Source organism: Rutidosis leptorrhynchoides, chromosome 11 (assembly GCF_046630445.1).
Source record: "Rutidosis leptorrhynchoides isolate AG116_Rl617_1_P2 chromosome 11, CSIRO_AGI_Rlap_v1, whole genome shotgun sequence".
Classification (NCBI taxonomy): Eukaryota; Viridiplantae; Streptophyta; class Magnoliopsida; order Asterales; family Asteraceae; genus Rutidosis; species Rutidosis leptorrhynchoides.
Genome location: NC_092343.1, coordinates 366,278,980 through 366,293,684, shown reverse-complemented (window position 1 = coordinate 366,293,684; position 14,705 = coordinate 366,278,980). Strand labels below are relative to the sequence as shown.

At 31.8% G+C, this 14,705-nt stretch overlaps 1 protein-coding gene across 1 annotated transcript; it reads right to left on the bottom strand.

The window, feature by feature from the left end:
• Positions 1–8,170: 8,170 nt before the first annotated feature.
• Positions 8,171–8,752, bottom strand: LOC139875911 (secreted RxLR effector protein 161-like). The gene has a single exon (XM_071863210.1). The coding sequence runs from the start codon at positions 8,750–8,752 to the stop codon at positions 8,171–8,173; it is 582 nt and encodes a 193-aa protein (XP_071719311.1).
• Positions 8,753–14,705: the final 5,953 nt, after the last annotated feature.

The window sequence follows — 14,705 nt, the reverse complement described above, 5'->3', positions numbered from 1 at the left end:
GGAAAGCTAGCGAAAAATTAAGAACTTTTCATTTAGATATCGAATGGTTTCGATGAACGGATTTGAAGTTATAGTCAACTAAATTTTAGTATTATTGTTAAAATGATTATTATTACTATCGTCGTTATTATTTTAATAGAAATATCATTGTTATTATAAAATATAATTGTTACTATTATGTTAGTATTATCATTTTATCATAATAACATTTTTAGTAAATATAAATATTGTTATTTTTTTATAGAATAATAATAATTATTATTACAAAATAATACAACTTTTACTTATTATTATTATGATCAATATTATTTTATCAAATAAATAGGGGATACAAAGATATTTTTCACCACGCGTAATATAATTACATTAATAATACTTACCACTATAGTTTTACGATATTAAGTGAACTTTATAAATTTTACTACTTAAGATATATAAAAGTATATTTTATCATATATAAACGTTAATATAAAATTTTTATTAATAAATGACTTTTATTATTATAAAATCTAATAAATATATTTAAATATATAAAACGACTATAGTTAAGTTATATAATAAACACGTATAAATTTTAGAAGTCATTTTGGGTCAAGTTGACTTTTGTTGACTTTTGCATATTAGTCTCGAGCATTAGGACTGTGGTACACTATGACTTGACCAAAAATTGTTAGACAAATATTGACCAACATATAAATATATATAATTAATATAGGTTCGTGAATCCGAGGCCAACCTTGCACTTGTTAAATGACGTTATATGTATTTTTACTACGAAATACAGTATGGTGAGTTTCATTTGCTCCCTTTTATATATATTTTTGGGACTGAGAATACATGCGCTGTTTTTATAAATGTTTTACGAAATAGGCACAAGTACTAAAACTAATTCTACGTGGGTTTAAACCAGAAATATACCCTTAGCTTGGTAACATTAAACTACTTGTCTATGTACGATAGGCGCGAATCCTAAAGATAGATCTATTGGGCCTGACAAACCCCATCCTGACTATGGGATGCTTTAGTACTTCGAGGTTATTTTAAACACACCTGATCTGGTGTACTTTAGAGGGTAAAAAATGAACGTTAAGGCTTGTTACCGGGTGCCTACAATTTATAGAATACTTTTATACACTTGCGAGTGTACATATATTTATAAACGGAAATCTTGTGGTCTATTAATATATTGAAATGATTGTTATGATAAACCTATGAACTCACCAACCTTTTGGTTGACACTTTAAAGCATGTTTATTCTCAGGTATTAAAGAAATCTTTCGCTGTGCATTAGCTCATTTTAAGGATATTACTTGGAGTCATTCATGGTATATTTTGAAAGACGTTGCATTCGAGTCATTGAGTTCATCAAGATTATTATTATGTCAATTATAGTTGGATGTATTATGAAATGGTGTGCATGCCGTCAACTTTCGTTGTAAAGAAAGTTTGTCTTTTAAAACCGAATGCGATGTTTGTAAAATGTATCATATAGAGGTCAAAATACCTCGCGATGTAATCAACTATTGTGAATTGTTTATAATGTATAGGAACGGGTCCTTTCAGTTGGTATCAGAGCGGTGGTCTTAGCGAACCAGGTCTATATTAGTGTGTCTAACTGATAGTCTTTAGGATGCATTAGTGAGCCTGGACTTCGACCGTGTCTGCATGTCAAAAGTTTTGCTTATCATTTTTGTCAGAAATTGCCTGCTTATCATTCTTAGTCTAGACACGTCTTACTGCATTGATTGCATGAATAGTGTATAGATAAAATTCATATCTTAGCGTATCTGCTAATCCATATCTTAGCGTATCTGTTACTGTAAACTTTGCCTGACATATCCCGTAATTTCCTCCGTAATCTACGAAATCTTTTACGCTATATATATAGATATTCTATGTAATTATAATACCACCCGATAGCCGAAAAATCATTTCATATCGAAAAATCATTTCATATCGAAAAATCCTTTATTCAGTCGAACGAAATGGAATTCGTCATTAGTTCAAGTCCCTCGAATTCCGATATGGAATCCCACTCAAGCTCCGAAAGCAGTGTGACCGGAATGGATCAACCAATTAGCCATCATCTATTCGGGATGAATTGGGGATAGGTTCGTAGCCTCCTCAATAATTGGAGACAAGAAGAAGTTGATCCCTTCCATCCACCACATTGCCCTCTTGGCGATGAACCTGAAGCACTTACCGGCGAACCGGTCCGAAACACCATTTTCTCTCTCATTTCCAGAGTATCTCGTCACGATTATATACTACATCAAATTCTAGATTTTATTTATCCGCTCGTCCGAACCGACAATCACCCCGGTGTAATAGAAGAAGTCAACGAGCTTCGCGCTCGAGTAGTGGCTTTAGAGAATATGGTGCAAGGGTTACAAACACCAACAAATAACGAAGTATTAATTCATAATTTCAATTTTATTGAATAAATACTCCGTAAAAGTTATGTAATTTCTAAAGTCTTTAGGGATTATTCAGTTCTAGTTTCAACCGTAAATCAAATGAGTTTAATTTAATATTAACTCATTAAATCTATGTTACATCTGAAGAAAATATGCACATATATATTTTCATAAAGACTGTAATAAAATTCTGTTGTACAAAATATTAATTGTGAATTTTTTTTAACGGGTAGGTAATACCCGAGAGATATATAAATTCACAATTAATATGTTACATTTTTCGAATCTGATTAAGCAAATCATCAACTATACTCCCAAAATCTCACAACAATATACATTCTTGTATAGAAATCAAAACAACCATTCTCACCCAAATTTGATTACGCATTCTGATTTTGACAAATCAAAATCCAAGTCATGATTTAACAGAAGACATCACTCTTAGATTCCTACATCTTTCAAAGCTATACTTTGACTTCAAAACTGTGTTAGAACATCATATGTATATTAACGATTACAAACTGTGTTCAAACTCTCCGAAGTTTTCGAAGACACTTCAAACAATGAACAATCGAGATGATGATCCAACCACATATTACCCACATTTATGTACCTAAAAACCTCTCGAAGCCAAAGTCATAGTTCGATGCGTATCCGTGTCAGACCCTTTGACATTTATTAGCTAAAATGACTTTTTCAATTCCTTTCAAAGTAGACAGTTTTGTCACAGCTCCAGCAAGTCAACTTCGACTTTTTAGTCGGACTAGTCTTATTATAACCTCGATAGATACGTTGCCCTTTCGTCATCGTTACTGGGGACCTTTCATATCTCGCCACCTTAGCAATAAACTTACCAACAACTTCAATTATCTTTGACTTTTTGAAAAATCATTATATTTATTGAAATCACATCATTTACTCATTTGCATCTTGTAACGAGAATTGTCATACGAATCATCGGAAAATAGTAACCAGTATTTTGAAATCTCGCAGCATGTCTACGCCAACAGTTATATGTGTACGTAAAACGTCTATCTCCTGGACTTACATACTTTGAATGTGAAGTTTTGAAAAATATTTTGAACTGCAAACTAGTTCTTGAAATGCTGACGAAGCATCAAAAACTGTAAACAATCTTAACAGTAAAAAGTTTGATGACAAAGAATAGTAAGGTGGTAAAGCTGAGAAAAAGAGAAGGTTTGGAACTGGAAAACGGATTGAACAGACTATGAAGGAGGCTGTGGACAAATCACAAAGACTAAATCTGCTTTCAAAGAATCCAAATGATTCAGTGCCTGCTAAAGTCATTAACGAATACCTTACTCTTTATTCTAAACCTTTACAGACAAATCTTCATCATCATCCATCAATATTAGAAATTCTAAGATATTATCAAATCTTTCATTATAAATATCCGCGATATTTCTGAAGATATTTTCACAACTAATCTTATCTGAAGTCATTTATCTCTTTGCGCTATCAGTGTTACATCATATAAGAAACTATTAGTTTCTATATTCTATAAACTTTCGAGTTTAAATTATGAATTTTTTGAAGTAGTGTTGGGAACTGAAGCATGAGTTAGTATAATATAATGAAACTTGATCAACGTGATTATATTACAGTAAGTCATGCTGAGTTTTTAATGGGACATGATGATTCACAGACCATGCCGTCATCATGTTCCATGTTACACGACTCTTGTATTCTATTTAATCTCTAAAAATATCAAGAATATATTTTCTTGATGATTCGGTCTTTTCAGGGTATTCTGGTAAATTAACAAATCAAGATCGTGCCATTACCATTTCCTTCTTAGAACATTAACTATGTTCATTCTGAAATTCATATCTGCGAATACTGGACCATTACAAACGTTGCTTAATCACAAGAAGAAGAAACGAAAGGACAAAACTCCAAAATAGAAATTGGAGTATAAATCGCAGCAAATAGAAGGGAGCATTAATTGCGGATGTCAATGATTATAGAAGACAAAAGCAGGGGCTTTGAAATATAAGGGAAGATATAAAACCCAACAACCACCCAAAAATTATAAACCGTATATATCGATGCATATAGCAATATAAAGACACGGAAGAACTAAAAACACTATAAAATCGAGAGTATAGTAGAAGTAAATAGATTCTTCCGGAGGCAGATGAAAAAGAAGAACGACAGATATGAAAGTGAGGAGTATATCGAGAATCAGTACTGGATGAAGCATATTGACAAATACTTTAAAATATGAGTTGCGGGAGAAAGAATAGAAGGTGTGAGTTGTAAGGAAACGAAGGAGGTGGATTTATAGTGAAATACTCGACAGAGAAATCAAGATGGATTATCGTATTAATTCGAAGAGAATCATAATCTCCTTAATCACCGAAGCATCAAATTCAACATAGATTACAAAGATTTTCTTTAAATTCGGAGATCAATTGTGATGACGTCAAAAGATATGACGAATCACTATAATCTTATTTCCTTCATTTACGATAACTTCCCTCATACGCTTTGAGTAATTGAATTATTTTATCCATACTTCTTAGACATGATAAAACTTCATAATCATCATAATAACATTCTCATTGTTAGCCATAACGACCTCTATCAAATTTCGGGGACGAAATTTCTTTAACGGGTAGGTACTGTGACGACCCGGAAATTTCTGACTAAATTTAAACTTTATCTTTATATTATTCTGACACGATAAGCAATGTTTGTTAAGTTAAATCTCAAGGATTTTAAACTATGTTTATACATTCATTTAAACCTCGACCAAATTCCAATGATTCACGAACCATTAAATGAACATATATGAATATGTATGTATATGTGTATATGTTATAAATTGAAAATGTCAACAAAGTATTTAAACGTATAATGCTTTATATGAACGTATTTGTTTCAATATGATTATCGACGAAATTAAAAATATATATATATTAAATTATTGGATTATCAGAAACATTGAATTATGATTACAAGTCTCTATTGAGAGGTCCACTATGATTTGAGAAAATCTATTCCTCTTAACGATATTCGGAATAATTTGTAAAGCTATTTATAAATAAAAATAAAAAGTGTCATTTACGAAAGTTAGACAAAAGCTAGTGGAGAATTGGTTTCTATAATATTCTATTAATCTATTTTCAAACGTACAAAAACGTTTTCAGTTTAAAAAGAACTTTATTATTAAAACGTATATAACTTTTCTAAATATCTAGACTCACTTTTGACAACTCATCACTTAACCAGTATAATAAATATAACGATATTTATATTTTATTTCATTAAATATATATAACGATTTAAATTAATATTATATATATTTATACGTGTATTATACATACATAGTTTTTATACTTTTACTATACTTTTACTTTACCTTTACTTTACTTTTACTTTACTTTAACTTTAATAATTCATACTTTAATAATTCACTTTAATAATTCATACTTTAATAATTCACTTTAATAATTCATACTTTAATAATTTACTTTAATAATTAATACTTTAATAATTCACTTTAATAATTCATACTTTAATAATTCAAAAATCTATTATAAATAGAATTCAATAGGTTTCATTATTTCATAGAAACTTAAAAATATATTTCTCTAAACTCTCTCAATCGGTTTACATATATATATATAAATATATATATATATATATATATATATATATATATATATATATATATATATATATATATATATATATATATATATATATATATATATATATATATATATATATATATATATATATATATATGTATATATATATATATATTTGCTCTGTATTATTTCAAGATATTATTAGTATACATAAAATATTACGACGGAGTGATGTCCGAGTGATTTCAAAATAGTTTTTTGAATGAGTCGAAGCTAAGAAAATTATGGGTTATAGCTATGGAGGTGATGGGTATGGTTCATGGGTATGCTCGTGAGGTCAATCTAGTGTTTATCATCTCCGTTGCGTCTACGTACTTTCCTGCAATATTGAATCTCAATATTGATACGTGAGCACTCATAACTTAACTTTTATATATCAATAGTGTCTCCCTGACTAGTGCTCGAGTATATAGGATTATGCATGCTTGTACATTCGATATTTTCCTTATATAGGTTTGTTGAATCCTGAATTAGATACATATGCTATTGAGATATGGTATATGATATGCATGTCATTGGAAAGCTAGCGAAAAATTAAGAACTTTTCATTTAGATATCGAATGGTTTCGATGAACGGATTTGAAGTTATAGTCAACTAAATTTTAGTATTATTGTTAAAATGATTATTATTACTATCGTCGTTATTATTTTAATAGAAATATCATTGTTATTATAAAATATAATTGTTACTATTATGTTAGTATTATCATTTTATCATAATAACATTTTTAGTAAATATAAATATTGTTATTTTTTTATAGAATAATAATAATTATTATTACAAAATAATACAACTTTTACTTATTATTATTATGATCAATATTATTTTATCAAATAAATAGGGGATACAAAGATATTTTTCACCACGCGTAATATAATTACATTAATAATACTTACCACTATAGTTTTACGATATTAAGTGAACTTTATAAATTTTACTACTTAAGATATATAAAAGTATATTTTATCATATATAAACGTTAATATAAAATTTTTATTAATAAATGACTTTTATTATTATAAAATCTAATAAATATATTTAAATATATAAAACGACTATAGTTAAGTTATATAATAAACACGTATAAATTTTAGAAGTCATTTTGGGTCAAGTTGACTTTTGTTGACTTTTGCATATTAGTCTCGAGCATTAGGACTGTGGTACACTATGACTTGACCAAAAATTGTTAGACAAATATTGACCAACATATAAATATATATAATTAATATAGGTTCGTGAATCCGAGGCCAACCTTGCACTTGTTAAATGACGTTATATGTATTTTTACTACGAAATACAGTATGGTGAGTTTCATTTGCTCCCTTTTATATATATTTTTGGGACTGAGAATACATGCGCTGTTTTTATAAATGTTTTACGAAATAGGCACAAGTACTAAAACTAATTCTACGTGGGTTTAAACCAGAAATATACCCTTAGCTTGGTAACATTAAACTACTTGTCTATGTACGGTAGGCGCGAATCCTAAAGATAGATCTATTGGGCCTGACAAACCCCATCCTGACTATGGGATGCTTTAGTACTTCGAGGTTATTTTAAACACACCTGATCTGGTGTACTTCAGAGGGTAAAACATGAACGTTAAGGCTTGTTACCGGGTGCCTACAATTTATAGAATACTTTTATACACTTACGATTGTACATATATTTATAAACGGAAATCTTGTGGTCTATTAATATATTGAAATGATTGTTATGATAAACCTATGAACTCACCAACCTTTTGGTTGACACTTTAAAGCATGTTTATTCTCAGGTATTAAAGAAATCTTCCGCTGTGCATTAGCTCATTTTAAGGATATTACTTGGAGTCATTCATGGAATATTTTGAAAGACGTTGCATTTGAGTCATTGAGTTCATCAAGATTATTATTAAGTCAATTATAGTTGGATGTATTATGAAATGGTGTGCATGCCATCAACTTTCGTTGTAAAGAAAGTTTGTCTTTTAAAACCGAATGCGATGTTTGTAAAATGTATCATATAGAGGTCAAAATACCTCGCGATGTAATCAACTATTGTGAATCGTTTATAATGTATATGAACGGGTCCTTTCAATATAGCTTTTCTCGGATGAAGTGTCGATCAATTTCCACATGCTGGGTTCGATCATGTTGAACGGGATTCTTCGAGATGGCAATTGCGGCTTCATTGTCACAAAGTATTTGAATAGTCTCTTTTGGCGGGAATCCAATTTCCGTTAACAGTTTCTTTATCCATAATGCTTCGACCACTCCCTTTGCTATTCCTCTAAACTCGGATTCGGCACTCGAAAGTGATACCACCTTTTGTTTCTTACTTCTCCATGTGACTAAGTTTCCTCCAACAATTGTGAAGAATCCGGACGTGGATCTTCGATATCCTTTTTCGCCAGCCCAACTTACATCAGTATATATCTGTGTTTTAAGATGCCCATTTTTCTTGAATACAACCCCATGACTCGGTGTCTTCTTTAAGTATCTAATAATCCTCATTGCAGCATCCATATGATGAGCTTGTGGTTTGTGCTTAAATTGGCTCACTACTCCCACTGCATATGCTATGTTCGGTCGAGTATGCGCAAGATAAATGAGCTTTCCCACTATTCTTTGGTATTGTTCTTTATCGGCAAGATCAGCATCAACATCATCTTCCATGTATAACTTTAAATTTGGAATCATTGGAGTATCAGCTGGTTTGCAATCAATCATACCTGTTTCTGCAAGAAAATCAAGAACATACTTCTTTTGACAGATACATATTCCTTGTTGGGCTCATAATACTTCAATCCCCAAAAAATACTTAAGTCTGCCCAAATCTTTCATTTCAAATTCTTTAAATAAGTTTATTTTTAAGTTAGAAATTTCCTCTTTATCATTTCCTGTTATTATCATATCATCAACATAAATGATTAAGCATGTAATTAAATTTCCTTTTCATTTAAAAAAGAGAGTATGATCCGAGTTGCGTTGTTTAAAATCATATTTTTTCATGAATAGTGTAAATCTCCCAAACCAAGTCCGTGGTGATTGTTTTAACCCATATAAAGCCTTTTTAAGTCGACAAACTTCCCTGTTTTTAAAGTTGTCAGAGAATCCAGGTGGTGCTTCCATATAGACTTCCTCTTTTAATTCGTCATGGAGAAAATCATTCTTTACATCAAATTGATGAAGTGGCCAATCTTCATTTGCAACGATAGAGAAGAGAACTCTAATGGTATCAATCTTTGCAACTGGTGAAAAGGTTTCGGAGTAATCAATCCCGTATGTCTGAGTGTACCCTTTTGCAACCAGTCGAGCTTTGTATCTTTCAATAGTTCCATCTGGTTTATGTTTTATAGTAAATACCCATCGACATCCCACTGGTTTTTTCCTTAGGGCACAACATATTTTTCCCACGTGTCATTATCATTCAAGGCTTTCATTTCAACTTCCATTGCTTCTTTCCAGTTTTTTGATTTTAGAGCTTGTTCAACAGAAGTTGGAATAGTTTCAGAGTAAATTGCAGAATTAAACTGCTGAGCTTCTTTTGACAGATTTCCCTGTGCTATATTAGCTATAGAATATCTGGATCTTTGCGCTTCTTTTTCTGGTGAGTATCGTTTAGGTGGGACATCTCTATTGACTCTTTGAGGTAGGACATATCGTTGGGTGGTTTCATCGGAATTGGGTTATTTTGTTCCTCGTGGGTTTGATTGTCATTGTTTGAGGAGGTTTCAGTAGTCTCATGGTTTGGTTGGATAGTTTCTGTGGGTTCATGGTCTTGTGTTGGTTCGGGGTTTAGTGTTGAAGTTTGTATAGGTTCAGGGTTTTGTGTTGGCTCGGGCTCTTGTGTTTGAGTTGGTTCAGGGTTTTGTGTTTGAGGTGTTTGATGTGGAACCCATGTCATCCAACTGAGAGTGTCATTAATTTCATTCTCCCCCTCACTCGTGAGTTAGGTATTATTGTAAAAATATTCAGTTTCAACAAAATCACAGTTCATTGTGGTAAAAACATGACGTCTTTTTGGACTATAACACCGATATTCTTTTTGGTTTGTTCCATAGCCAACCATGACACATTTTTCCGCACAAGGATCTAGTTTGGTACGCTCATGTTTTGGAATATGGACGAAGACCGAGGACCCAAATATTCGAGGTTTAATATTAAATGAAGTCGGAAGGGTATGGAATTGGGAAAGCGTATCTTTAGGGGTTTTTGCGCCCAAAACTTTAGTAGGTAAACGGTTGATAAGATAGGTAGCGGAAGCAAGGGCTTCGGGCCAAAAACTTTTCGGAGCCTTGGATTCAATTAATAAAGCTCTTGTCATTTCTAAAAGTAATCGATTCTTATGTTCGGCTATGCCATTTTGCTCGGGGGTATGAGCACACGAGGTTTGATGAATAATCCCATTATTTTCGCAAAAAGATTTCATTGATGAGTTTACAAATTCACCCCCATTATCGGATCTCAACATTTGTATGTTTTTATTAAATTGGGTTTGTACCATTTTACAAATTCTCAAAGACTTCTGATTTGTGGGTTAGAAAATAAATCCAAGTCATTCGGGAATGATCGTCAATAAATAAGACAAAATATCGAAGATTTTTCCCCCCAATGACCGGTGCAGGACCCTAAACATCTGAATGAATTAAAGCAAAAGGAACATCTTTTCTTGTATTACTTGGTTAAAAAGTACTTCAGTGGCTTTTAGCCAAAATACAAGTTTCACAATTTAAGGTAACATTTGATGGAAAAAGGCTTGGAAATAAAGCATGTAGGTATCCGACAGATGGGTGACCCAACCTCCTATGCCATAACCAAGCTTCCCTCGAAGGTGTTCTGTGAGCAAGCATCACGGTACCTTGTTGGGTTACTTCGTTCACATAGTACAACCGGCCCGTTCGGTGCCACGCCCAATAATTTCACCAGTTCTGATATCTTGAAGGATACAGAAAGTGGGATGTAGTAAAACGGATCAATTCAATTCTTTTGTAACATGACTAACGGATAAAAGTTTATGTGACAATGTTGGAATATATAAACAATTAGATAAGTTCATAGTCGGAGTAATTTCAGTTTTTCCACCCCCTTCAACTTGTACAATACCACCATTTGCCGTTTAAATTTTACTAACCCGAGGTTTTGATTGAGCATAAAAGTCGGATTTTTCAAAACTCATGGTGTGGGTAGCACCACAATCAAAAATCCATTCGTTACTCTTAACGTTAGTTGAAACAGTATTGGCTTTTTCGGTAAAACACGGGCTACTAGTTAAATTTTTATTTTCAAAAATTGTAGAGTTTTAGACCATTTCAAAATGTTTTGACTTTTGGGCCTGATTTTGAGTTTTAACCATTTGGGCCTTAACACAACAATTTGAGTCATCTTGGTTTAAAACACTAAATTGGTTGAAAATTGGGATTTCTATCCCATTAATTTTCTTAGAAGAGTCATGTGTAGGCTTATTCCCCTTTGTGTTGTTGGTCCAGCCCACCATTGTAGGTTTATTAATTTCTGGCCCATTAAAAACATGTGTTTGGACTTTTTTGGTTTCTGGCCCACTAGAAACTACACTAATGCTTTTGGTCAACTTGTCAGTGTATTCTTTCAAGGTGTCACGAGTACACCTCGTGTTATGTACCCCACGTTCCATATCATTATTCCCAATCTTTTCTTTCTCTTTCCCAAACCGATTATTATTTCTTATATAGTTCCTGGTTTCGATCTGAATGGGATGAATGAGATTCAAGTCACCTGACTTTCTTCTCATGCTATCCCTTGTATGATTCATTTTTATGTTAGGGTTTGAGGGTTTTTCCCTCTTTCTTCTAACATCAATCGATTTTTGTACCAAGTGGGAATCTGGTGAAATTGATTGAATAGAAGGTTTTAAACCTTCTTCTTCTTCAATTGTTTGAAGGCAATTAAACCTATTATGGTTATCTTTGACAAATTTAGGATTTTCTCTTGTCAATTTAGTCGATTGTTGTGTACATGGCTTTAGGGTTTGAGGATATCATCCTCACCCATTTAGCAGAATTTTGAGGTAAATTAGATTTTGAATTACCTCTTGTTGAATTCTGAATTGATTTTGAGACGCCGTTTTCGGTAACCGCATGGTGGCCGCCGGCAGCATCTGCTTTCATCTTTACTTTTCTGCCATCTTTCTCTTTATTCCACCACTTTGGATATCCTATGAGCTTGAAGCATTGAATCATTGTGTGTTGTGACATACCACAGTAAATACAGCTTAGTTGTTGTGGTGGTTTATGATTGTTTGCAATGATAGTTACGGTTTCTGTTTTGGCAGTAGGTATTTTGGTGATCAAAGGATAACATAGAACCTCCATGTAAGTTTTTTCATTATGTGGATTTTTGAACTTTCTACCGTCACAAATTGACATGGCAGCTTCGTTCAAATCGAAGCTACCGTCAATTTTGGACATGGCAGTTTCGTTCTTGGTAAATGATTGAACCATAAAAGTGTTTCTATGATCCACGATCAGAACACTTTCTCTGATACCATGTTATTTTGATAAGAATATGATTGATAATGTGAATATAATTGACTTGTATTGATAATCAGTTATTATTACAATCTCTTGATCATACAGTTTTCATCTTACAAGAATTAAATACAGAGAATAAGTAACAGCTAATTCCTAAAATGGTAGGCACCAAAGATGCTTTTGGAACCCCCATTACAAATGAGGAAACACTGCAGTCCTTTGAGTAGGCTGGACCCGTTAATTTGGCACCTAGTTGACCATTGTGGCTTTCTACAAAAAGGGAAGTGATAGTCTAAAATCTGATCCCAATAAGTCAAATAACCAAAAATGGTTATTTGACTTTGTTATCTTGTTGCTTGATCCTTTTTAATGTATTCTAACACGAGCATCATCGTTTTAGTCTATTATATTATTCGGTTGAAGACGTTTTCTTTTCGAAAATGTTTTCGTTTTTATACAAGTTCTCGTTATTTAAAAATAAAAATAAATAATTAAATACAAATCTACTTAAAGTACATAGACTCTACAATTTATTCGAAAACAAAAATTGAACATGACCTTAGCAACTGAACTATTACAAACATCTTACAAAAGAAAACCATTGAATTTGTCATAACTATTGTGACATCGCAATTCTTCTTGGTTGTCGAAAAAAACATATACAAACATACATAAACAACAAACCACTACTAATTGAAACTCCAACCACACCCAAAAGCCCCACCACCAACAACCAAACAACCGCAAACCCGTAACGTTCTTAACGGACAACACTCATCTACCCAAAAAAGTAAAACGAATAGTGTTTCTACGCTAACAAAAGGGAAAAAAGTTGATAGATGTTTTAATGTAAGTTTCCTTCTTATATTATCTCTTCAGTTCGATTGAAAGGTAAGGTAAAAGGTAAAAGGCAGAAGGTTTTTCTGTAAGGACTATCAGGGAGAGCGAGTAATCCGACCTCGTACTCTGATGTTTCCCATCCATCCCTGACCACTACTAACTATTCGTTCTAGACATGATTCGAATTTGAGACCTCTTAAAAGAAACTTAGGGCCCCAACCACTGAGCTATTTTGTGATGGTTTCAAATCAATTGAAAAATTTTCATTTTTTTTTTTTTTTGTATTTCTTTCACTCCCTCTTTATTTTATTTTCTCATGATAAAACACGAGAAAAAAGTGACATAAAAGAGTTTAAAATGTAAAAAATAAATATATAATTCACTGATGGTCTTGTAGCCAAAATATATTGAAAAAGGATTTGTTTTAGTAAAAAAACTTCATTATGTCCAAAATAATAGAATCCCATAAATTTTAAATAATAGAATCACAAAAAATTTATAGCACATCATTTTATAAATTTAATAATTCTTTGTGGTTATAACGTAACTACTATTAGTCACTTAGGTTGTGTACGAAGAAAATAACTGAAATTGCAGCGGACAATTACTATATTTTTAAAGGTTGAAATATGAAATATTAAACTTATTATTATTCATTGTAGTTATTTAGTAAAATAGTTAGAAATAGAGCTTACAACTGTAAAGTTATTTAAACAGACAATAGAAGATATGCTACATAAGGATATTAACATTAATGGAAATTATATAAATGTAATTATTTAATATCTAATAAATTAATAATTTGGAGCTAATTTATATAAAGTAGCTCAACTAGCGTATTTTTTTAGAACTTATTTTTTTAGAGTTTTGCATGACAGCCTTGAAATCTTTTATTAACACGCTTAAAACACCTGTATATAGCAATTGGTTATTAACTTTATGATATCGATTAATTGTCCAAATGTTTTATGCGTGGTAACGACACTCTTTTAAAGCGTCGTAAGAGAAATTTCTTTTTTCAAATAAGCTCTAAAGTATGACATATGTGTTAGACGGATATGCAATTCTAGCCCATTTATTATTTATGTAATTTTATAAGGGCCCTTTTGTCTTAGCCCATTAGGTTTTCTAGCTATGGCTATTTATTCTGTTCTACTCTCTGATATTGAGGCAATGAAATATATCAACGATACTACTCCTCAAAACCCTAATTTTTTTTCTTTCTTTTTACGATTACACAGCCTCTTCACTACTTCTGCTATCGATCTCTGTCTTCCCAG

Bases quoted from the DNA above. Each gene is read 5' to 3' on its own strand.
- LOC139875911 (XM_071863210.1), bottom strand. From the start codon at position 8,752: ATGGAAGATGATGTTGATGCTGATCTTGCCGATAAAGAACAATACCAA.